The following is a 26,184-nucleotide window of genomic DNA, read 5'->3' as shown; positions in this document are numbered from 1 at the left end:
TACTCATTAAAATAAGTTCATCTTCTTTTTTTTCTTTCCCTTTTATCCTTCTTCCCTTCCTTCCTTCCTCTAATCTCCTTAACCTTGATACTGAAGACAGTGTAATGAATACAGAAGCCCTTGGGTCTGACCTTGGCCCTGCCACTTACTGACTATGGAATGAAGCAACTTTCTGAACCTCGGGCTCCCAATCTGTAAACTTGGACCTTATCTCAAAATGCACCTTCCTAAGGTTATCGCAAGGTCGGATGGGATTGCAAACATTGAGAACCCAGACTGGCATTCAGTGTGTGTGTGCAATAAAGGTTAGGGCCTACTTCTTCCTAGAGATCTTTGCTTTGTAAATTTTATTTCCAATTGTTAAACAGAGATTCAGACAGCAAGCACGTTTCAAATGTCAGCACGGTGCAACCCCCAAATTAAGATCTAGGCATAAATGAGCACAACTTGAATTTACAAGATAAAAATGTCTAGCGAAAAATAAGATGAATATGTGCACTATACAATAAAGAATGAGAATTGGTACTTATACAGTGATTTAACTGCCCTTATAAAACCTGAAGGATCAAGACAGATAAGTTCTGGTGCTGGGCAATATGGAATCAGCATTCTATAACCATTCTCCCAGTGATTACAGATAAAACCTTGATGATGATGATGATGATGCAAACAATAATAACAATGGCAATGATCTGAGCATCAGTAATAGCAAGTGGCTTGGGGAGAGAAGCCAAATCTTGAAAAGCAAGCCATATCAACAGTGAGTTTTATGAATGGTTTCCTTTCTTTTGCCTCCTGGCTTGGAACCAAGGGTGGCCCCAGTATGGAACTACAAAGCAAACACAGGCAGCAAAAAAAAATCCCTTATCTTTCAGTCAGAGAACCAAGAAAAGGTATTTTTGCAAGCAGGAAACTATGGGGGAAAATCTCTGTTGTTGTTGTTGTTGTTGTTGTTGTTGTTTCAAGTACACTTTTACTTTGGAATAAATTTAGGTTTATAGAAAACATGCAAAGATAGTGTAGAGTTCCCAAGCCCCATTCACCAGTTTCCCCCATTGTTAATGGCTCATATCACTGTGCTGCACTTTTAAAAACTAAGAAACCTATAGTGGTACATTACTATTGCTAATCTTTAGACTTTATTTGGATTCACTAGACTTTCCACAGATGCTTTTTTACTGTCCCAGGATCCAATCAAGGACACCTTATCGCATTTAGTCAACATGTCTCTGTGGTCTCCACCTGTGAGTTTCTCCATCGTTGCTTGTTTTCATGGCCTGGAGAGTTTTGAGGTACACTCATCAGGTGCTTTGTAGAATGTCCTTCAAATTGGGTATGCCTGAGGTTCTCCTCATGCTTAGACTGGAGTTGTGGGTTTTAGGGACAAATATCAAAGAGGTGAAGGACCCTTTTCACTGTATCCTATCAAGGGTAGCTGCTATCAACCTAACTAATCACTAGTGATGTTAATCTGGCTGAAATATGTTTGCTGGGTTGGAAACAAGTCACTAAGTCTAGTGCACACTCAAGGGGAGAAAGAAGAGACTCTACATCAGTAATTGGGAATTCTTTTGCAAGAAAGATTTGTCTCTTCTCCATTTATTTATGTAATCATTTACTACGTATAAGTATGGATTCATACAGATTTGGGTTTTTTTTCCTCTTTTTTTTCTCCTGGCCCTACCCTAAGAGTGGCTCTGGTCCTGGCGCTGCATAAGGAGGTCATGGTGGCACAGGAACCTAAAACCAAGGAGAAAACTTGTTTTTCAGGCTTGGAAAAATGGGCAAAGAGGATCCTGTGGTTGGGATCATGAAGATCCTCATTTTCTTCTCTCCTTTCCCTCCCTTGAGAGTAATCCCAATCACAGCAGCACACATGGCTAAAATCCCCAGAATACCGAATTTCTACCCCACAAGTTGGAGGAAGGGATCCCTGGGAGCCACAGGGAATGGTGGAAATAAAGAAGGAAAGGTACCCTCTAATTCTGTGTATGAACAGATATAGGCTTATTCTGAACAGGGAGTAAAGACTCATAGCAGGAGAGCAAAGGCTTCAAGGTCTGAACATTGGAGCCTCTGCCCACAGAAAGAGAGTTCAGAACAATCTGAATATTCCTAGGGTCACTGCCTATTATAATAAAATTGCTGGCACTCTCCAGAGGATTTTAACAAGACCCAGAGTCTTATAATATTCAAAAGTCTATGCCATAATCTAAAATGACTCATCAGGAGTTCCCGTTGAGGCACAGTGGAAACAAATCCGACTAGTATCCATAAGGATGTGAGTTCAATCCCTGGCATTGCTCAATGGGTCAGGGATCCAGCATTGCCATGAGCTGTGGTGTAGGTCACAGACGTGGCTCGGATTCAGAGTTGCTGTGTCTGTGGCTGTGGCTGGCAGCTGTAGCTCCAATTCAACCCCTAGCCTGGGAACCTCCATATGCCATGGGTATGGCCCTAAGAAGTAAAAAAAAAAAAAAATACCCAGGGAAGACACAGATTGCCATGGTCAACATCATCCACTCAGGAAAGTAGTTACTTTCATGGCACCCATAGAACTTACAAATTATTATTATTATTATTTTGTCTTTTGAGGGCCACATGCATGGCATATGAGGGTTCCCAGGCTAGCGCTGTGCCATGACGGGAGCTCACTTGATAGTATCTTTTTTTTTGCAGTACAATGATAGAGAGAGATAAAAATAAAGATGAAACGAAACAGCAACACATCAGACTTATACAAATAAAAAGGAAAATGTGACCAATTCTCAAGGAAGAAGACAACAGTTGTCAAGCTCAAGATTATCCAGTTATAAATTTCTCTAAAGATCTTTAAACAAGTATTATAGTCATGTTCAATGAGACAAAGGAAACCACTTTTGAAATAAAAACACAGACGTTCTTAGCAGGGAAATAAAAAACCTATTTTTTTAAAATGCGTATATTGCAACTAAAAAATATATCTTATATTAAAAAGTCACTGTATGATCTCAATAACACGATGAAGGTGGTAGAAGAGCCAGTGAACTTGCAAACAGATCATTAGAATTTATCCCATTTCTATGACAGAAAGAAAAAAAAAATGATCGAAAAAAATATCAGGAGTTCCCATCATGGCACAGTGGAAACGAATCCCAACTAGGAACCATGAGGTTGCAAGTTCGATCCCTGACCTCATTCAATGGGTTAAGCATCCAGCATTGCCATGAGCTGTGGTGTAGGTCACAGACTCCGCTTGGATCTGGCATTGCTGTGGCTCTGGCATAGGCCAGTGGCTGTAGCTCCAATTAGATCCCTAGCCTGGGAACCTCCATATGCTGCTGGTGTGGCCCTAAAAGGACAAAAGACAAAAAAAGAAAAAGAAAAAAGAAAAAAAAGAGAAAAAAGAAAAAAAAATCAGAGTTTCAAGGTTCTATGAGACAATATCAGAAAGTTCTATTATTCATGATATTTCAGTCCCCAATGGAGGGGGGAAGAATTGGTGCAGGAAAAAAAAAAAAAAAAAAGGAAGACATTATGGCATAAAATATAAATTTGGTGAAAGACATAAATATACAGCCATAAGAACCCCAAACAAAATAAACTCAGAGGTAACCAAACCCATTCACATTATAATCAAACTGCTGAAAACAAAAGATTAAAAAACAAACTTTAGAACTGACATAAAAAGAAAAACCTTTTGTATGTATATAGAATGACAATTTTAAAGACTCTTTGGTTTCTCATTAGGAACCAAGGTTTTCAGAAGATAATGAAATAACATCTGTAAAGTTCTAAAACAAAAGAACTGCAGCCCAGAATTCCATATTCAGCAAACATATCCTTCAATAAAGATGTCAAAATAAAACATTATGAAAGGAAGAAAAATTAAGAGAATTCATTGTTAGCAGACCTTTTTCAAAATAAACAATAACAGAAACCCTTTAACTTGAATTGTTCCCTGAGGAAACTATGAGCTTCAGAATAAAGAGCAAGAGATGATAAATTTCTAGGTAAATGTAATAGTCTATTTTTCCTCTCAAATTCTTTAATATACACGTTAACTGAAGTAAAAATATAAAGACTGTCTGGTGGGGTTGTCAATATATGAGATGCATATACATGCCAACATAAAGAGAGCTATTGATCTCTAGGTCAACTGCTGCTTTAAAAACAAAAATAAAAACAAAACAGAAAAACTATAAAGAGATATAAAGCTAAAAATCAATGGATACATTTAAATAGATTTCTAACAGATATTCGAATAATTGAAAAAAAAGTAGGGAAGGGGCAATAGAGAAACACACACCACATCCACAGGCACAAACAAGCAAATAAAATGATACACCTAAAACCAACCATATCAATGATTATATTGTATGTAAATGCTCTAAACACACCAATTAAAAGACAGGGACTGTCAGATTGGATTTTTTTAAACTTCTCTATGCTGCTATATTAATGTTAGCTGAACTTAAATAGTCATAATAATATATGTACAATAAAAATGGAATTTTATCTGTGGGCAAGGTTGGTCATTCTATAAACTACCTTCTGCCTAGTTGTACAATAGTTTCTGTTAAATATCTTCCTTTTTTAAGGTTTGGCTGAGGGGTTCTGCTCTATAGCAAATGAGGCCAGACCCACACAAGCCAGTCAAATTGCTCCAGGTTGACTACTCAACAGTCATTTGCCTTCTTCCTTGTTAACAGAACTCTGACTTTATTCAGCCTTTCAGAGGAAAGAAATCACTGGTCTGAGTGAACTGTGAAAATCTCACTTCTTTTTGCCAGTTAATGACCTACTGGTGCATGAGTGACTCACTTTTGGCCAAAGACATGTAAGAAGTCTGCGGGCATCTAGGAAATATATTTTCCCTCTGAGAGGACAAAGGAGAAGAAAAAAAAAAAATCCCCCTCCCTTTTTTTGATGGATATAGACTCCCTTGCTTTAATTTTTGAATTTTGTTTATGAAGATGGCATACTTAGAACCGTGGTAACTGAAGCCACCAGGGAGGAAGGGCAGTGGTGCAGACGAAAAAGATAAAAGGAGTCTGATGCACCATCCCTGGGAGTGTTTACTACTGAACAACTTATTAAGTAAATAAATATTCTTACCATTTAAGCCACGTTGGCCAAGCTTTCTGCTACCCTGGTCAGAATAGCATTAACTGACAAACCAGCACGGAGTCTCGTGTCCTCAGCACAGAATTCTATCTGGGCAATTCTGCCTTCTGGGCACTATTAGGGCCATTGTCCTCCCCCCTTTCCTAGCCAGTTCCTTGAATGGAGAACATGTGCCTCTAGAGGGACCAATAATACTGCATGGATTGACATTCATGCATTCAGTCAGCCAACAAACACCTAATCCAGTGCTTATTGTGTGCTGAACTTTGCTGAACTCTGAGTTAGGAACTAGAGGTACAACAATAAGGAGAAAAGTTCTGTGCTAAAAGTAAAGAGTGATTGACCTTATGCAAATAAATATATAAGGTCAGGTTGTATTTTATAGAAAGCGGCAGAGTAAGAGCATGTTGGGGGCTAGTCTAGATAAAGTGAAAAAGAGCATAACAGCCATTTCGGAAATTTATACGGAGCTCGATTTGTGACCTTTCCCAATTTTTTTAGGAGGTGATAAGAAAATGTTGGACTTGTGAAGCTTTATTAAATTTCCCCATTAACACTCTAAAGACAGAACAGTAAAGCAATCTTTAGGGTTATTTAATAAATAAATAAATAAATAAATGAAACAGCTACATCAGGAAAGATTTTTAAATTCCAATGTGAGATTGATCAATTCGTTAGCGCTCACAAACTTGGTATTTTTATAAGGGAAGAATTTATAAGGATGAGAATATGAAGGCCAGATGGTGCATTGATGCTAGATGATAAAAAGAAAAAGGCACAGAATAGAGAAGGAATGAAGAAAGAAAATGAAACCGAAGCGAAAGGAGGCATGAGCGTGGAGAACACGTCATCAAGGCAACTGGAAATTTTCGTGGACTATGATACTGAGGTCAGGAAATCCTTTTGGGTGGGGCAGAAACTCGGGTGGCAGATGTTGTTTAGAAAAACCTGATTGATGACCTTATTTAAAGCAGGAAGAATGACTATTCCAGCCATTCCCGGCTTGGCTTAGAGAGGCTGCGAGCCGAGGTTGGCAGCACAACTACTTAGGGTTGTTCCAGGTTGAGAACCACTGCCTTCATTCTTCAGGTCTGTGGGAAGTCTGAAACCCGGGAGAGGCGGTGCTCAGGAAGCTGGAGGTTAAGAGATGCCAAGTTGTTTACTAAGTTCCCAGGTGGCTGGCCCCAAATTTCAAAAGGCAGTAAATGCTGAGTTCCTATTTCCAGGGCATCTACTTCCTCTCAAGTATTGCAGATGTAATCTTAAACAGAAGCCACTTGCAGCCACAACTTCGCGTTCTAGTGCGAACCTCAGAGACGCCTGCAAACAGGCCAGGAGATGCTAGAAACCCCGCCCCCGTTTGTAACCATAGGAACGACTGACAAACCCCGAGCCGGAGATTCCCGGTTCCGCCCCCTCCCAAACTAATATTGTTTCCCACTACCTGTCCACATGGGCGCACCGCCTCACTATTGGTCACTGTCCCAGGACTGTGCCTTGCTTCAGCCAATAAACGGACTGTGCACGTGCACACTTGCGTAGCCTGATTGGTCACCACTCCTTGATCACGCTCTGCCCTCCTGCGCCAGGTCCTGCGCGGGGGCGCCAATGAAATGACTCAGAAGCCATTTACAACCAATCCACACGCCGCGGGGCTCACAGCCGGCCTATGGGCGCGGGCAGGAGGTGGGCTGTCCCTGCCCCTTTCCATTCCCAGCTGGGTTTGTTAAAGCTACAGGCCCTACGGCGCGCCGAGGCTCCACGGGGCACAGCACAGCGGCCACGGGGGCCTTCGGCGTGCGGCTGGCGCCCGTGACATCGGCGCCACTCTGCTCCCGGCCCCAGCTCCCGGCCGCTGCCGACCTCTTTGGCGCGGCCACGTCGCCCGGCAGGATGGGAGGCGAGGCGGGGTCCGCGGCGGCGGTGGTAGGCTCCGAGGGCCGCGTGAAGAGCCTGGGTCTGGTGTTCGAGGACGAGCGCAAGGGTTGCTATTCCAGCGGCGAGAGGGTGGCGGGGCATGTACTGCTGGAGGCAGCCGAGCCAGTGACCCTGCGCGCGCTGCGCTTGGAGGCCCACGGCCGTGCCACCGCCGCCTGGGGCCCGAGCGCCGGCGCAGCGGCCCCGGCAGCAGCCTCCGAGGTTGAGTACTTGAACGTGCGCCTGAGCCTCCGCGAGCCTCCGGCTGGTGAGCATGGCCCGCGGCCCCAAAGAAGGGCTGGCGGGACTGGGCGGGGGCGAGCTGGTGGATGCCCACCAGCTAGGTGGGCGGAGAGGGAGAGCTTCCGGAGATGGGGTCCGCCCACAGGGTTGCCAGAGCTTCATTTTGGTCGCCTTGACCGGCGGGCAACAATGCCTGCGTCCCACACTTCATAGCACCAGGGAGGTTATGCCCACCTCTACCTGGCAACCCGCCCCTGGCTCGCTGGGGTCTGACCGGCACCTGGTCCCTAGTCAGGGACCGTCTTGGACTGCTCTTAGAGTGAGCCGTTGCCATGGGAACCTATGATGAGCAGTTTGAAATGAAGGATCTGGGAATCTAAGTCGTGTCCCTCTGGCCTAAAGAATGGAGGGGAGACCAGAGTCAACGGGTTTCATTCTGGGGTGCCCAGTGTTTTTATGGGGCTTCCCTTCTCCCCATCCTGGACCTAGAGGCTTGTTCTTGGTTCATGATGAGTTAGCAAAACCTCAGTCTTGGAAGGAGGGAAGTAGTTCCTGAGCAGTAGGAATTCAAGGGAAGTGACTTGACCATCATACTTGGTTTCCCTCTTTGGAGTTCTGCCTCTATCTTACATTCTTTAAATTTATTCTTCGTTTCTTTTTGTTTACTTTGCATCATCTTCCTTCCTCCAGTACTGTCACCCTCATAGACCTTTAGTGACCATAGGATCTGGGCACTGTAAGAGTTTCTGGAGGAATGATGACCCTTTTTTTTTTTTTATACTCTTGTGAAGCCCGGTTAATAATACAGGTTTTTCTGTAAGTATCCATGTGGAAACTCACCACATGGGTATTCCATCAATATTAGATGCAAAAATCAATTCCGTTAATCATGAATTACTAGTAACAATAAGTATTAGTCTTCTTTAGGGTGGTAGAAGCTACTTTAAACTATTTTACCTTTCTATCTTACCAGCTTCAGCAGTTATCTGTAAAATTAAATATAATAGTATAGACTCTCTGCCTGCAAAGAGTAAAATGCAGTGTATCAGTGTTTAACCTTTGCTCTGACTTACATAAAATCAGTAGTATATACAGTTTTGCCATGTCCTGCTGTAAAGGAGTGGACCTTTAAATCTTCAAGGTATGTGGGAATCAAGTGATCCCAAAATTTTTAATGAGGAAAATGTATATGAACCAAAGGCCTCTTTTGGATAAACAAGTGCAGTGTTAGGTGAGAGCTCTTACTTGCCTTATGCCCTTTGATCAATGTGGTTTCCAGAATCAAGGCTCCCCCCCCCCAAGATGTAACAGACCTCATGGATTTTCAAGATGGCTGACTGGAGTCAAGGGCAATGAAGAGGAAAGTAAATTGGTTTTTGTCCAGGACTTTGGACTTTCTGTATCTCTGTGCCCATAACTACTGAGTAAATAGACGTAAGTTAATAGTAGTTGGACCTGGGGTTAGCAATAATTTTTTTTTTTTTTGCTAAAATATGGGCTATCAAATAGTGTTTTGAATTGCAAGTAAGATTATGTTTTGTCATTCTGATGGAAAAATCAATTCCGTTAATCATGAATTACTAGTAACAATAAGTATTAGTCTTCTTTAGGGTGGTAGAAGCTAAAATAGAATGGTGAACGCTAGACAACCTGAAAATCTTGTTTTAGAACGTATTGTAACAGTTGACAAAAAAGTAAAATTATGGTCTGTTTTAATTGATTTCACTGAGAAAGAAATAATCACTCCTGACATGTTACTTGGAAGAGGTTAGCAACGTTACATGGTTGTAGATTCTTAGGTTCATTTAATTCTAAAAACTAGTTGAGTTTCAGTCACCTCCAGAGATTTTTAGAAATCTAGATTTTTGAGAAGTATGGAACCTATTTTCAAAAAAAAAAAAGCAAAACTACCAAATAATGTTTTGGTGTTGTTAATCTGATTAAATTCTTGCTATTATCATGATTGATTTTCTTTTTTTGTAATTGAATAATTGTGGTCAAAAGACAAGACACATTAGAGAGCTGGTTTCACTTCATTTGCACACTGGCAGTAGTAGTAGAGTTCCTATTCCTTTTTGAGTCCCAGTCTCTGCCTCTGTGATGGTCATGGCTCCAGCATTTCTTGAGTGCCCTAAATTACAAATCTGGGCTGAAGGACCATTAGCAAATGAAGCATCTTATGACATTGTAGTTCTCATTGCACAGGACAAAAGTAATAAACCATGAGAGCAGAAGCAGAAATTGGGACATGTTTCAGCTTGTGGACATTTTAAATTAAAAAATGAATAAACAAGAGAATAAAAGATGGCAGAGATTTAATTCCAAATACTGTAACCCATATTTATCAACTTTCTCAAAAATATTCTCCTGTTTATGTTTGGAGGTGGTTGAAAATCTCATTTTAAATGTTCCATTTCCTGTGTTGATTTGTATTTTTCTCTGAAGAGGGAATTTCATCTCTCTCATCCTTTTCCAGTGTCCTGTGCAACTCTCTCTTCTCCAGGCTTGCCTGCCATTGCCCTGCCTCATGTTGTTGCCTTCACCTAAACCCCTTCTCACCCGTCTCTTTGCCAACCTTTATAACAACTACAGAGGTGGTCCTGAAGATGCCACCCGCTGTCCCACTATGGACTCTAGCATGCTGTTGTCATTATTTCTGTACAAGTGTATTCAGCTTCCTTTCCTCCCAAGGTCTCTTTGGAGACTGAAGTTATTTAGCTTTCAAACCAACTTGCTTTGTGCCTGACATTTAAGCATTGTAAATTTTTGACATGAATGAAATCCACATTTTTAAACATTATAAGCACTTTAATTTTCATATTCAGTAGTCTACGATTGCAAATTAGAACTTTAGCCTAGCTCTCTGAGAAGTGTTGGGACTCTCTGAGCCTATTACTTGATAGCTGTAAAGGAAAGAAGCTTCCCTGCCTTCTGTTCTGTGGCATATAGGGCAGCTCTGGACACACCTGTGCCCTGGGACTCACTCTGTCACTGACATGTAACGTGTTCTCACGTCCCTGTGACTTAGTCCCTTTGCCTCCAAGTCATCCATCTGTGCAATATTTCTGTTCGAATGAACTTAAGTGGCAAATACTTCTAAGGTTTTGTTTTTTGTTTTTTCCCCCTAATATATTACACACTGAAAATTGGAGCTAGATTCAGGCAACTTAATGGGCCAGTAATGCACTCCTGTTTTCTAAACATACAAGGTCGAAATGTTAACTGAATTGGTGAAGTTCTTAGAACTCCAGTATTTAAGTGAGCAATTACCCCATTTCACTAGTGATTTCTGGCCTTTAAACAATTTTTTTTAATGAATGGTTGCAGTAGAAATCTCCTCTTTTAGTATCAACTGATGAGGCAGAGCTCAGAGAACTTCTCAGTATGCTGCACTTTCATCTTAATCATTCCACTCTTGATGAAGTAATTTAATTCTGTATTTGAGTCTATACACGTAAAATGAAGAGGATTACCTTAAGTATCTCTGGAGAGCCACCCAACCAACACTGACAACCTTGGAGTTGTATGAGCCTCTGCACTCATCAGCCCCCCAGCAGTGCTACTGGCTTTGCATGCATGGTCCAACCACACCCTGCCTCCTGACTTCTTGCAGTCAGAGATAAGCCTCTGCATGAAAAAAAAAAAAAAAATGGGGCTGGCTGACCCCAGAGCAGGAGGAAGGGATTGTGTCCCTGCTTGGCAAAGCCCACTCAATACCCCAAGTTAATGTTCCCAAATAATCAGTAGAGCCTGAGTATAAATACATGACTCCTGCTTAATAAATGTCCTTGTTGGTTTGGCTATTTAGTATCATACTCAATATTTATAATATTCCAAGTAAATGTTTTGCTTCCTTTTCAATCTCTGCCACAAAGATACAAAGACTGATTTTTGTGGTAGACACAGAATTAATCTATTTTTTTCTAAATTAGTTTTAGGTCCCATTTAATTTTGGTACCTCATGTTAGTATAAGAGTACACTAACATTAGTATACTTATGCTAGTGTACAAATGGGGCGAACAGGTGTTTACGTACATACAGGTACATGTGTGTATATGGCTATGTACACATATATTTATGGGAGCTCTGATACTCTATGGTAATTGTGTATAATTGGGCTATTTGAAGATAAAAACTATATATATGGTTTGAAATTGATTAAACTTAGTAAAAGTTGATTCAAAATTTAATTCTCTAAATCTCAGTTTAATGTACTTTTTGAAGTATACTCAGTGTTTTAGCTAGGAAAATCTTTAAAAAAAACTTTCACTTAGATTGTGAAAATCCCCCTTGATCTAATACGAACCTAAGTTAAATGTATTCTTTTTTAGGTGAAGGCATCCTCTTACTGCAGCCTGGAAAACATGAATTTCCATTTAGCTTTCAGCTTCCATCTGAGTAAGTGAAACTATATACCTTTGGGGATTTCCTTTCCCTTCTACCCAACTTACGGGCACTGGGTACCTTCTGACACTCCCTCCAGTGTGCATGTTGAGTCTGAATAGCCCTTGAGTAGAAGTAACACCGCTTCCCCCTTTTTTTTTTTTTTAAACAAAATCAGCACTTTTTAAGGGCTTTTCTCAGCTTTGTTAAATTGAAAAATAAGCTTAAAGAGTAACCTCTTTTGTTTATTTCAGACCTTTGGTAACCTCATTCACCGGGAAATATGGAAGTATTCAGTACTGTGTGCGAGCGATTTTGGAACGACCCAGGGTACCTGATCAGAGTGTTAAGCGGGAACTCCAGGTCATAAGTCACATCGATGTCAACACACCAGCGTTGTTAGTAAGTTCTTCTTTCCTCTCTTCCTCCTTCCCTCCTGTCCTCCTTCCTTTTAGCTGTGGTCCCTTCATTTAGCAAGTCTGGTGGTAGCCTATCCTGTCACTTTCTGATGTAATCCTGTAACCCATAGGCATTTACTATAAATATGTGATTCTAAGTTGGGCAAATTACAAATTGTGTGTGTTAATAGTATTGATTGTGTCCCTGTTGTTCAGGGCTTCTTTTGCCAAGAAGTTACATGGGCTTGAAATGCATTAATAAGGCTTAATAATAATAATGCACACACACAGAGTAGTCTCTTTGACCAGAGCAGCCACATTCGCAGGGCTGTGGTATTCTAAACTCTTCCCTAATAGCAGGTTGAGGAACAGTAATTACAGAAGAGTATTAATCACACTCAGCCTGTTATTGAGGCTCAGGCCATTATGCTGTGTCTCCTTGCATTTTGCATGTCATTTTCTAACATTAAGTAAGTGCATGCAGCTGCTCTGGAGATCCTTTCACTTATCATTTCCTTATGACAGATTTGGCCACATTAAAGCATTGAACTTCTAATAATCACCAGAAATACTGTAGGCTGATAAGAAAGATTAGGCTATAAGTAACAACAGAATAGGCAAGATGGGAGCTAATGAGCTAGATTCTTTTATCTAAACCCATATTATCAAAATAATATAAAATTATACCTTGTACTTTCATGATAGCTACTAGGACCTAATGGTTCTTCATTTAAATATCAATGAATGATTTTTTTTTTTACTTCATAATTTAAACTTTCCATTATGATACTGATGTTACAGAGATGTATTTTTAGTATTGGGGGTTTCTCTTTCTAGCTAGTGTTTTTAAAGATTAAAAAAAAAAACAGGAGTTAAAAGTTGTTTAGCTCTATCTTCACACAAAAATGAAATAGAATTTACTCTAATGTTCACCTTTATGTTACGAAAATATAACACATACGCCCTGGCCGCACAATGTCTTATGGCCGGAATCATACAATAGCTAGCATCCATCTGACTCAGCTTGTAGCTATGACTTACCACCTGCTCAATACCTATTTTGAAAATAGATGATGCTAATACCTGTCTTCTGTTTTTAAAACCTACTTAGAATTAGTGGTTAACTAATTCTAAATCCTTTATGGGGCCATTTTGGCAAATAATTTATTTTATTTCTTGGCAAAAAGAGGTACTATTTATCCTTGACTATTCTTTTATGATTGAAAAAATAGATTGCATCTTTGGGTTTTACAGTGAGTTTTTGGCTTGTTCACCTTGTAAATAACGTTTTAAACCTTGTCGTGTTACTCTCAATACTGTAGAATAGAAAGTGGGGTGGTGAGTTCAGTAACCTTTTAGATCCATTGCCCTGGGTGTGTTATTGCACTACCATTGCACAAAACCCCCAAATCATTTTAAGTTAAGGACACTTGAAATTTCTACCTAATAGTGCATTTTGAAGTAAGTACAAAAGAGTCTTTGCTTATTCTACATTTTAAATGCCAGGACAAATAGAATAATCTGATTATGGATTTTTATACCATTTTTCCTTTTTCTGATCTTCACATAAAGTCTTTAAAAAAAGTAGTTCTGTCATATTTCTAGGTACTAACATAGTTTTTTATTGTTTTTTTGGAAGGATGGTATATCATTTCCTGGAAATACAATGAAAATATAGGATAAAATAGGATGATATCACCCTAATTTGAATCTGAAAATTCACCTTAGTTTTTGTGAAAAGGGAATGATTTTTTAATGCTTTGTCTTTCAATAAATATTTTGCCTAATATGTTATGGGAGGATAAGAAAGTTTGATCTGTTTTTTGGAAGACACTTCTTTACAACTATTTAACGAAGAATGATATAATTTTAAGTTCTGTGATTGTTATAGACTGGTTTAATTAAAGTAATTTATTTATTTGAACTTTTCAAGACCCCTGTATTGAAAACTCAAGAGAAAATGGTTGGCTGTTGGTTTTTCACTTCTGGTCCAGTCTCGTTGAGTGCCAAAATCGAAAGAAAGGGCTACTGTAATGGTAAGCAAACAGTTTAAAAGTCCAGATGCAAGATTCATTCTTTTTTATTAGCTGATTGTAAGTGATTTTTAATTGTGTGTTTTGTAATTTATAAAGTACATACTGCTTTAAAACATGAGTAATAAAATTTTCTGGTTCTACTATAAATAAGAGATATTTAAATATTTGTAACTGGATGAATAGATCCCAAATAATCCTGGTATTTCCGACTTCAGTCCTGTTACCTTTGCAACAAAGACTAAAACCGGAAGAGTGGGAGAATGCCGGCATTTTATTCTAATGTCGCAAAAGAATGTCCTGAACAGTGTTGCTCAGAAGAGAGCTATTGTAGTACGAAAATAGTGTTAGGCATTCTGAGTCCAGGCTGGGAATACAGATATATGGGCAGGGCTAGAATGTAGACCATTAACACGCTTACAGTCAGATTGATAGTAGAACACCCATCTGTGAAGGGCCTAATTCATGCAGTGGATATGGCCCCTGTTTCGGGGTTCTGGCTTGTTGACAATGACGATGGGATGGGACGGATGATGGTGGATGTAAAATGTTGCTACTCCATCCGTTGCTTTATTTGTGCCTTGGCGTTGATTTCTGAAATGTGAAGCTTTGTTCTCCTTGTTGCACAGATTGTAATTTGTTGGGTAGGAATGTGTTGTCCTTAACATACTACTGAATCATTTGTTTGTATGTGTTCTTGTAATTCTTATAGATTCTGGCCATTTATAGAGCTCTAGAATTAGTAGCCTAATATTGCTACATGAGAACAGTGAACAATGCAATCCTTAGAAAACATCTTCCACAACTGCAGAAAGTTTCGTTTCTCTGACTCAGATTTGCAATGTACATTTTCCATGAGGGTTATGAGTTTGTTAAACTGATGTTGCCACATTTCAGCATTGGTGATGGCTCTGTTCCACTGTGGTGAGAACTTTCCAAAGAGTCTCTGAAGGTGTTTCTGTTTTGTATTTTTTAGGAGAAGCTATTCCAATCTATGCAGAAATAGAGAATTGTTCCTCCCGTCTGATTGTTCCCAAAGCTGCCATTTTCCAGACCCAGACTTACTTGGCCAGTGGGAAAACAAAGACCGTGCGGCACATGGTGGCCAATGTGCGCGGGAACCACATCGCATCCGGGAGCACTGACACCTGGAACGGGAAGACCCTCAAGATCCCACCTGTGACACCGTCCATCCTGGACTGCTGCATCATCCGTGTGGACTACTCCTTAGCTGTGAGCACACACTTTGTTAAACTAAAGAGAGTGGTGCTACATTACTGTGAACACACACCTCTAGTACCCGGGAAAATGTCAGTTTTTGTCAGCATTACAACCCCTTATGGAATATATAAAGATTCACCTTCATTTTATAATCAAAAACTGTCCTCCTGAGGGTTTTAATGAAATAACATGGAACAGTGAAGGTGCAGTAAGGGATGCTTGTTATTTTGAAGGCATGCAGTTAATATTCTTTGCTTTTGTGTAAGCCATGCTTGCTTACAGTGAAGTGTGTTAAGGCCACAGTCCCCCACCACAGAGCGCTCATTGATTTTGTGGGCCCCTCATTTGGTTTGTTCTTCATTTTACTCAGTCAGGACAGTTTACAATTGCTGGGTGTGGTAGCAGACAACAAAAGCATTTGTTTCTAATGAAAAAATAATCAGGCTATTTACTATGAGATTTAACTTATATTTCTTCCTTTCTCTCTTTTTCTTTCTCCTTTTTTTTTTGTTGTTTTTCGGGATATTAGGTGTATATTCACATTCCTGGTGCTAAAAAATTGATGCTTGAACTGCCCTTAGTGATTGGCACGGTTCCATATAATGGTTTTGGCAGCAGAAACTCCAGCATTGCCAGCCAGTTCATTATGGATATGAGCTGGTTGACACTGACTCTGCCAGAACAGCCTGAAGGTAAAATGTTTTGAGGTTCTTTGAGAATGAAGTTTTACACATAGAGTGCCTAAGAACATGATGCATAAGCTAGTAGTGCTTGAGTGGTAATTACTCCCGACACTACAGCTATCCTCACTCTTCTTGTTATTACTACGAGTCCTAAAACATTATTCCTGGAAGGGACTTTGAGAGTTTAGCTCATCCAGGACACAAAGCTGCCCATGGCAGATCCAGAAATACAGCCTACATCTTCTGATTCTGATTTATAATAGTAAAATAATGAAAAATAATCAGAATAAGAGTTTGGCTTATTATGCATGTATTTTCTGAAGCCACATTTCAATGGCTTTTCTATCTAATATAACATACATCTTAAAAAGAGTAGAATATAATGTGTCAGTAGTACTTCAGTAAAAGCAGAATCATTGAATGTTTTTTTGTTGTAATAGGCACAAAAACTCCCTAACTTGAGGGAAAAATACCAGTGTTTTATCTTCAAATGAAGTTAAATTTCTTGTTTTTATAAGAGTTCAGAAAAGACTAATGGAATGCGTTTTTGTCTAGATTTCTTATACCCAACTCTGTTTTTGTTTCAGCTCCACCAAATTATGCAGACGTGGTGTCAGAGGAAGAATTCTCTAGACATGTTCCTCCTTACCCTCAACCCCCTAACTGCGAGGGGGACTCATGCTGCCCTATGTTTGCCTGCATTCAGGAATTCCGGTTTCAGCCTCCACCTCTTTATTCAGAGGTAAACTTAGCAAAAGAAAGTTAGACTTGGGCTGTTTGTAAATAATCCTCTGTGTCTGTTGTTGATTCCCAATTAGTAGAGGATACATGAAAACATTTTATTCTGTAGTGATGATACCGTATCACTGATCCATCTACTGCATTTTGCAGTATTTTCTTTGTAATCTATAGCATGCATGTAGAGTGTCATGGATTGCCTTTAAGGCCATGGAATACAGAAAACCTAAGTGGTCTACTGAGACTTCCTAAGAATAGGCTCTAGGCAGTTTGGCTTATGACCATCATATATTTAGAAATATGTATATGATGTTAATGAATGCTGCAATAGTAATCTTGGTCTGCCCGTTCCTACAGGTTGATCCACATCCTAGTGACATAGAAGAAACCCCGCCTGTTTCCTTCATCCTCTGAACATAGTTCAGAAATCACTGTGTTCCTCATCAAATCAGAACATTGGTTCTTTCCCCCTCCCTGCCTTTTTGGGGAAGAAGGAAGATTAGCTTCAGAACATAAATGAACATCAAAACTGAAGGTGATGGAAATTAGAGAATGCGTGAACTTTCCAGTGGGCCAACAGGATTGTTGCACAAGTTTGTGGTGTGGTCTTGTTTTTCCCTTTGAACAAAGGGATGAAGATCTAGAAAGTCACAGAATGTAATGGTGGAAGTCCTGGTGGGATAGAGTAAGTGGAGGGGTGCCTGTGCTGACCCGAGAAGGGTGGCTACGAATAGTGGTGACACTGTGCGAGCATATCTTCATAAAAGTTTCTCGAAGTGGAATGGAAGTATCCTAAGCTTTAAGGCAGTATGAACTTGTGGGGAGGAGACTTGATGTTGGAGAATGTAGCAGCACAAGGGTGTATGTGAATCGGACAGTGGCCCACTCTCCATATGAAGTGAGACCTCTGGCATCAGGGTCTTTATGATTTCTTATCTTATTCTGTAGGACTGAAGTCCTTAAAAGAGTCCTTTACTAATAAGATCATGGTCTTATCAGGTCCTATTGAAGTGATACAGTTTTCACTCTTTTAATGGTAGTTTAAAATATTGTTTATAAATTGGCTATACAGTATTATGAAGCCAAGAAAGAGTTTCCTTGAAAGACTTGTCAGTTGAAAGGGAAAGATGAATTTCGGTATGAAAGCATACTTTGTTGAAGGTTGCACTTTTTACTCCCTTTAAGTACTTTACCAGGGTACATGTTTGATTTTCCTTATGTCTTATTTACCTAGGAGAATATTAGAAAAGAAGGATTTTAGAAAAAATAGCTTACATCCTTAGGATGACTTGATAACTGCACAGGGGAAGGAAAAAAAAAAAATAAAGAGGCCTTTTCTTACCTACCTCTAGTGGGGTTATCAGATCAGATACGTTTTAAAACCCCAGGCCTGAGAAGTTCTCTTTGGAGCTCCTGCTAATTTGCAGCAGCAGTCTCATCTTTCCTCTCCCTGGACCCAAAACTGGACCAAGGGCGAAATGTACAAGGTTGGCATTCAGTGAAAGTTAGTATAGTATACCAAAGTGTCTTTCAAAATAAATCCAAAATCAAGAAGGTAGAAATTCCGTTTTTTTTTTTAAGTCATAAACTTAATTTCTGTTAAGACACATGAGTCCATTGATGAGCAGTCAATGTGTTGTACATTGTTATTCCAGTTCTTTAGTAATTCTGTTTAAACTGTGATTTTCTTTATTGTTTTGGTGCAATATTTTATTATCATTTAACCTCAGGATATTCAGACCAACAAGATTGTGTTGCTGCTAAAAGTCTGAGCAGTGTTTTTACCATCCCTCTCTCCCCTAGTCAAGGCCACATGTTCACTTGTTTTTCCTTAAATTTGTTGGTTTTGTGAGCTGAGCGCATTTCTAGACACTAAGTGGAAGGGAGGTAGAGAATCCCGCAAGAGTGATTTGGGCCCGATTTTGGACCAGCCCAGTGTTTTGATTTTTTCCATGTCCTAAGGGTTTGATCTAGAAACCCTGGTGCTTCCCATGCGGAATACTGTGCTTCATTCGACCAGTTAGCTTTTCTTTGGGTCAGTATATTCAGTTAGAAATAGAAAAGTTCTAAGGTTAAATTTATATTTAAAAATTAGTTGGCCATTCAATCAGGGATTTTTATACAAACGTTAGATAAATGTATGCTTTTCACCCTTCTGGACATACCTCCCTCCCCTGTTATCATGTAAGGATCATAAGCAGTTCTTTTCACGGTAACCACTGTTGAAAATCACAGTGCAAACCGTTTTACCAATAATTGTGGTACTGAAATTGTCACAAAACTTTATTCCCTGCTTTGGTTTTTAGTGATATTTTTATTTTGTTTAGTTTTTAGCTGTGTGTATTTAAGTGCTGTTAAAATACTTTTTTGGCTTTTTTTTAAAAAACTTTAAAAAATCATCATCAGCTATTTCTCGACTAATAGGTTGTAGTTTACATGTTTTGTCAAGACATTGTTCCGTTCCATAATACCAAAACAAGGTGAAAGAAGCAAAACAAAACAGTGTGGAGGAAGAGAAAGTTTAATTATCTGGCTCCGTGGAGAAAAGCAACTGCCTAATGGAATCCTTCACTAGGATTGTTTTGTCCCTTTTATTAAAGGAATCATTAAGTGTGCCCACCAAATTGAAGCTGATTTTGTAGCACTTAAGAGATAGCTAAAAGGTATGATTTGCCTTATTGAATTGATATTGGTATATCTGACCTTAAGCAGTAGGTTGATGAAACTGCCTACCTTTTTATAATCAAGAAATTTAGTGAATGTAGAGGATGTGACAGTGGAACAGAGAATAATTGGGAATGAGGGTAAAAATTTAGCTGCTGTTATTTGCTTGTTTATTCTCCTCTTGTTTAGTTCACAAAGAAACCGTGGCCTTAGAATTTTCTTTTTGATGCAAAAATTTTGAAATTGAGAATGTGCATCTTTTGGCACACAAAATCCTTCCATGGGCAGAACTTTCATGTTTTTGTTTTGCACAATAAGAAACTCAATAGGCAGGGGTTATGTTTTTGATAAGTTAACTATGAAAGCTTTTTATTTTTATTATAAAATGTAACAATTTAACCCACAGGAAAAAAAAATAAAGATTGTATTTTGTACTCTTGTCTGAACCCCATGGGTTCTTTTTGTTAATAAAATGATTACACTGATGCTTTGAGTTGCTAGTTTTGCTTTTGTTTTGTTTTTGTAAGACTACTAGGACAAAATTGTTACAGACTTAAGAGAGATCATTACTACAAGACTAAAATGTTATTGCTGCTAAAATCCTTTTATAATTGTGTGCTATCCTCAGGCTAGGCATAGCCCTGGGGGATTCTGTTTTTATGGTGGCCTCAGTTTCCCCAAGATAATTAGTTTTTCACACTCCATGAAAAAGTGTGATGCATGATCCTTCATGGATGATGAATGATTAAACCTAAGCTATATTAGTCATTGAGAGAGCATTGTCCTCATTTATTCTGAAATAATGACCACTTCTTTAAAGCTTTCTGAGTTTTCATACACTGCCAGAATCTTTCCAGGATTGATTTAGTAGGTCTGATAGTCAGTCAGTGGATGCACATGGAGAGACACCTCTAAGTAAGCCTCTTCTTTCCACATACATACTCAAATGGACCAAAACCATATGTTGTGGACAGGAAATATTAAGGACATGCCATCTCTGTCCTCTGTGGAAAATTATAAATCTTAGCTAAGTGGTAAAAAGTTAGCCCAGGTAATTTACTCTCCAAGTCTTTATAACATGTGAAATCATGTTAAATCATAAATAAGTTTTCTGCATCCACATTTTCAGTCAATGTAAATTGAGATAATTTGTCTCACACAGGAAATATCAAGGCAAAATTTATAAGATCATCATTAAAGTTTCTGTAACTTATATTGTGGGTTGTAAAATTTAGAACTAGGCAGGACATTGCAATCTAGGACAAAGCCCTCATATTGCAAATGAGGATACCAAAACCCAGAGGTGTAACTTGAAAATCTGGCCTACATTGCCTGTAAGATTATGGCTCATTCTAAAATTTTCTGATTCTGCCACTTTAAGTAGAAGTTATGGAAACAGTAATTGCTTTAAATTACATAGCTTAAGACTAGCAGACCTGGATGCTACTAAACATATGCTAGATCAAGAGTCTTAATTCATATCTAAAAGCCCTGGCTCATGAAAGGATACCAATCTGACTAAATTGTTTCATAAGTATATTTGATTGGTAGCTGGAATCCTTTCTTCAGCAGAAGCATTTGTTTCTAACTTTAAAATTTGAAATAATTATAGACTCACAACAAGTAACAGAGAGACCCCATGTACCCCTCGCCCAGGCTCCTCCAACGGTAACATCTTAAGTAACTATATCACATGATCAATATCAGGAAATGGATCAACTAGAGTTTAGACCCTCCTTGGATTTCACAAGTTTTTGAATGCATTCACTGTTCTTACGCATGTTTTTGTATATAACTCCATGACATGTTATCACATGTCTAGACTCACAGTGCCACCACAATCAAGATACAGAACTTCTCCATCACCACAAAAAACCCCTGGGGTGCCCTTGGACAGTCACACTCTCCTCTTCCCTAACTCTTAACTGAACTGTTCTCCATTCCTGTAATCTTGTCATTGTAGAAATGCTTAGATAAATAGGATCATTAGGTAATGTACCTTTTGCAATTGCTTTTTTTTTGTCTTTTGCCTTTTTAGGGCCATACCCTAGGTATATGGAGGTTCCTGGGCTAGGGGTTGAATCAGCTATAGCTGCCGGCTACAGCCACAGCAAGGTGGGATCGAGCACATACTGTCTAGGGGAAGACTTTTTATTTAAAACAAAAGTTACTTCAGGGGTACTACAGCCATTTTCTGCACTTGGACTCCAGCCTCATATCTATTTAGTGACTAAAGGGCATAAAGAGTTCCAAAAAAAAAAAAAACAAAACACTAACAGTACTCATAGTGTTTACAGTGTTCCTTATATATAGCAATTCCTTTGCCATAACATAAAGATGCCCATGCTTTTTGATTTTGTCTTTTCATCTTAGATGCCAAAATCCATCTGAGTCCATGTGATAAGCATTCAGTATATGATATCTTATTTGCGTTTGTTGTCACTGCAAATATTCAGTCTTGCCTGGACTGGTTTCCTGATTCAAGTAAAGGATATGGTCTATAGTTAATTAGCTTACTTCAAAATATGGCACGTGTGCGCGCGCGCGCGCGCGCGCACACACACACACACACACACACACACACACACACGCTGTTTCTTGCTTGGAAACTTCGCCCTACAGGCAAGATAGCCATCAAAAAATGTGTTGTTTATGTATGTATCCAGGGACCCAAGAGGGCACATTGCCATCACCAATTCATCCCACTACTGAAGACAAAAGGTGAGCCTTATTTTCAGTAGCTGATAGACTGGTGGGCAGTAAATAGATATGGCTTAAGGAAGCTTTCAACTAAACTATATTTCATACACATCCTGAATCACTGAAGTTCAGGAAGTTGAAAACAAAACCCTAATGTTGAACTGTAATGGTCCCTGGCATAACTGAGAAAAACCCAAGACCCAAGTGAGAGTATGCAAAGAGCTACACAGAATATTCGCTGAGAGCTTCACTGCAGATTAGTTTTAATAGTTTAAAGAGAGCTGAGGTTAGGGAAAAACAGCACTTTTATAATTTTCTCTCTTGCCTAAATTAAAACAGCAGTACATGAGAGTATATATGTAGAAGGAGTATAATAGCAAACACAAGTCTCTAGTTTCTTCTGTCTTCTTTAGGAGGATGAACACAAAGATTCCATGTAGATCTCTTAGGAGAACTTACTCCTACAGACGTGCATTTAAAAAAAAATTGCGGTGTTGGTCGTTCCGCCCAGTATTCAATATCTAGCCCTTTTAGATAAAAGCAGAATTCTAGGTACTCAGGAAAACTGTAGCAACAAACAACTACTGTTATTTTATCTGACGTTAAGAAAAAAAAATAACAAGCACGAAAAACACCCTTGGTTAATGATGTCAAAAAGTAACTTAACCAAACATATAGGGCTGCAAACACCAACAGCTACTCCTCTAAATAGCAGGACCACGTCTAAGAAATGTGATGTTTTTAAGAAAATTAATTGCATTGTACTTGAAGTCATTTTAAAACAACCAGCTCCAGAACAATCCCCCTTGAAATAAAACAAGAATAATCTCTGCTGCCCATGGGAAGATGTTTTAAACGGTATCTGCAATGAACAGAGGGATTTCTGATGGTCTCAGATTTGCTTCTGATCATAATACAGGAGTCTCACGAGAATTGACTTCGTGGTAGGCAGGCAACCTGCTGTTAGCCTTCTTTCTCCAGCCTCACCCAGCCATGGATACTGAGTCTTTGAGCCTTTGGCATTAGCCTGGTTGGTTCCAAGATAAACTGTCTCTTAGCAGGCTCCAAAGCAGATGCTGGGAGATTGAATGTGTCCCTTTGCCCCCATCTGGTCTATGTGACTCACATCCAGGACTGGGCACATACTGTGAGGGATCCCTTCCCCAAGCAGCAGCTTGCGGAGCCAAGATCCAGAACCTCAATTCCAACATCAGGAGCCCCCCCAGCAGAGGAAGATACAAGCAATAAATCAGCGTAAATCAGAAGTGGCTGCCATTAGCAAAAATGAGGGTTTTCTATGTCAGGTAAGTTCACTGAGAGGAAATCGTCTTTGCTGGTGGTTGGTTTTGGTTTTGGTTTGGGGTTTTGATTTGCACCTGATTTTTACAAAGGAAGTACACCTTGGAGCCTCTCTCCAGACCTAACCAGAACCTCAGTGCCCTGCCCAGTGACTGCTTGCTCTTGCCCAGGAGTACCAACTTGTCTTGTTTTCCTGGGGCTTTGCCCACATCCCAGGATTCCTGCAGTCACAAACTGACACAGTTGGTCACCCTAGCCTTTCCCCTGCTCCAGCCCCGACACCCTAACACACCACTGGAGGCTATCACTAGGTCACCATCACCTGTCTTTGTGCCTCTAGCACCAAAAAAGTCCTGCTGTCATCCAACAGCCCCCATGCAAAGTGTCTCCCACAAACAAGTAAGGCCAAAGGGCTCAGGACCCTCTGCATTGGAATTTGGACTGGAAACCCCCTTAGTGGCCAACCCTATAGCTGGTTCAGTCTCTACCCACCCATCTCTCTCTCCTTTCAGCTACAGAGCCCCAGTCAACCCAGGGCCAGCCCACGCAGCTCCCAGTGATCTGGGCCTGGCTCTGGACAAGAGGTCACACCTCCACAAGCCATTTTCTCCCTGGCTTTGAGCTCACTGTGCAATTACTGGGCTGAGAAGTTACTGGGTTCAGATGGGAAACTCCTGCATAAGAGGAAAAACCACAAAGTGCCCTGCCACAACTATGCTCACATCTCTCTGGAACTTGCCTTCAGAACCTGCCACACAATATTCTTAATTTCTTCTCTGGTGAAAAGGCTTCAACTTTGGAAATTGGAATTGACCCCATGAGACTGCCCAAAGGCCATCCAGAAAGCAGCCTGAATTGGTGTGAATCTTTGTGCTGGGTGGGGGCTGGGGCATTGATGACACTGGCCCAAGCAGAGGTAAGGGACAGCAGTGGGCACGGTGTCCTTTTGTGGTTTGACCAGCAGGCTCTGAGGAAAATTTCCAATATAATACTTATTCATGCTTCAGCTTACCTTGGTGTTCTCAGGTCCCTACTGCCTGTGGAGGATCTCATTAAAAATAATCTCCCTATGTCACTGACTCTTAACCTTCATGCTCTTAAAAATCCCTAGCTTTAGACCAAGTCCTTCTCCAGCTCCCAGGAATTTCCCAAGAGCCCCACTTGTAAGCCCATCCCCACACTCTGGTGTCACCTGCAATGCTCTGATGGCTTCACAGACCCAGACTGAGGTCAATTTTTACCGAGTGGAAAAGAACCATCCTTGCCACTTTGTATTTTATTTTGTGAGAAGCCATCCCCAAAACAGCTTCTTTGGCCCCAACCTGTGGCAATTTTCCATCAGAGCTATGGTTTTCATTTTGTATTGGCATATTTCCCTCTCTGTGACACTCAGATGTGCAATCTTGGGTTGCGCTGCTGGCTCAGTCGAGAGACTGTGCGCCTGTACAAATTCCCCTGAAGACTAAAGCTCTGATATTGGGCCAGATCTCTTCTCCATGGTGCCCTTTTACCCTGGGATGGGTCTTTCTCTGCCACTAGAAGTTCCTCAACCATCTCCCAGTCATCTTCCTCCATCAGTGAGCTCTAGCTCACAGTCGTGCCAGAGTCCCTCTATGCCACGATGGGCAGAGGGTCACAGGAAAGCAAGGTATGCCCCAGCATGGCTGCAGGAAGGACCTGCACCCAGCCCCCAGAGATGCCACCTATCCCAGAGCCCTAGACAACCAATGAATGGCCCCTTTGAATGAGAGACAAGGCGATCCATAGGTTCCTGTGAATACATCTATCCAAGACACCCAGAGCCCACACGTAAGCAGGGAACCTCTTGATACCTCTATTGGAGGAGGAAGGGCATTTGTACACGTGAGTGATTGCTCAGTGAGGGCAGGTTCCCCAGGCCACATAGGGAAAGCACAGGGTCGTTTTCGGGGGGTATAAACGGGAAGAAATTAGGCACTGATGTGCCTACGGGCTTGCTTTATACTTCATCTCGGTTCTCACCACCCTCCACAGTTGTCTGGGTTCCTGGGAAGGCCTCCAATCCCCAGCTTGAACAGAACCATATTAGAAATGTGGCACTTGTATTAAATCTGGCTGGTGAAACTTTTTCCCTGTCTCCTTTTCCCCTCTTTAGTTTGGGTAGTGGGGCTCAATCTCTCCAAGGAACATCTCCTTTAAAAGGCCTCCATTTGTGCTCAGCACAGAAGCAGAAGCCCAGGGAGTTTTTATATTTATTACAGAGAGAGGCAAGCATCCGCTCTGTCTGTTTCCATTAACACACTGGCAATTAATGTGTTTGGTTCAAAAGCCTTCAAACATTTGTACACCCATTTGCACGTTAAAATGGCTCTGTATAACAGTCAGGCAGGTGGTTAACTATATGTATATTAAATTCATAGAGAAACTGGTAATTTTCAATTATAATTGTCAGTTCACAGTTTACACGATAAGAATTTTTTGAATAGACCCATTAGCTGATTTAGTTAGCAAGGGTTTTTATAAATCATGGTTTATTTGCTTATTCTACTTATAAAGCAGGAATTTTCAGTGTTCTCCCATGAATCAATAAATATTTACTTTGGTCTTTATTCTGCCCAAATGCCAAGTTTGACAATGGATGAGATATCGTTGGGTTTTCTTAAACAGCTGTTTGAATGCGGCTGTTTTATTAGTTGTTTTGTTTAGTATTATTGCCCGGAAAATGGCTTAAAAGTTTTATTCATTTGCTATTAATCTGTTTTTTATAAATAAAGTTAAAGTAGAGCTGCATTGCAGTTCCTTGTAATTTTACAGCATAT

At 40.1% G+C, this 26,184-nt stretch overlaps 1 protein-coding gene across 2 annotated transcripts; it reads left to right on the top strand.

Moving 5' to 3' along the window:
- Positions 1-6,835: 6,835 nt before the first annotated feature.
- Positions 6,836-19,873, top strand: ARRDC4 (arrestin domain containing 4). Of its 2 annotated transcripts, none has more exons than XM_047795812.1 (8): positions 6,836-7,291; positions 11,599-11,665; positions 11,905-12,052; positions 13,982-14,084; positions 15,058-15,314; positions 15,832-15,994; positions 16,573-16,727; positions 17,081-19,873. In XM_047795812.1, the coding sequence occupies exons 1-8, from the start codon at positions 7,000-7,002 to the stop codon at positions 17,135-17,137; spliced, it is 1,242 nt and encodes a 413-aa protein (XP_047651768.1). In that variant the 5' UTR covers positions 6,836-6,999; the 3' UTR covers positions 17,138-19,873. The 2 variants fall into 2 exon arrangements, with proteins under 2 accessions (XP_047651768.1, XP_047651769.1); XM_047795813.1 differs by lacking the exon at positions 6,836-7,291 and adding an exon at positions 8,633-8,700.
- Positions 19,874-26,184: the final 6,311 nt, after the last annotated feature.

This window comes from Phacochoerus africanus, chromosome 9 (assembly GCF_016906955.1).
Source record: "Phacochoerus africanus isolate WHEZ1 chromosome 9, ROS_Pafr_v1, whole genome shotgun sequence".
NCBI lineage: Eukaryota > Metazoa > Chordata > Mammalia > Artiodactyla > Suidae > Phacochoerus > Phacochoerus africanus.
Note: the sequence above shows the minus strand (reverse complement) of the source record. Positions and strands in the feature narration are given on the sequence as shown.

Excerpts from the sequence above, each read along its gene's own strand:
- ARRDC4 (XM_047795812.1), top strand. The coding sequence starts at position 7,000 with ATGGGAGGCGAGGCGGGGTCCGCGGCGGCGGTGGTAGGCTCCGAGGGC. Across the intron at positions 11,666-11,904 it reads AGCTTTCAGCTTCCATCTGA|ACCTTTGGTAACCTCATTCA; the intron begins GTAAGTGAAACT and ends TGTTTATTTCAG. Across the intron at positions 15,995-16,572 it reads TCTGCCAGAACAGCCTGAAG|CTCCACCAAATTATGCAGAC; the intron begins GTAAAATGTTTT and ends TTTTTGTTTCAG.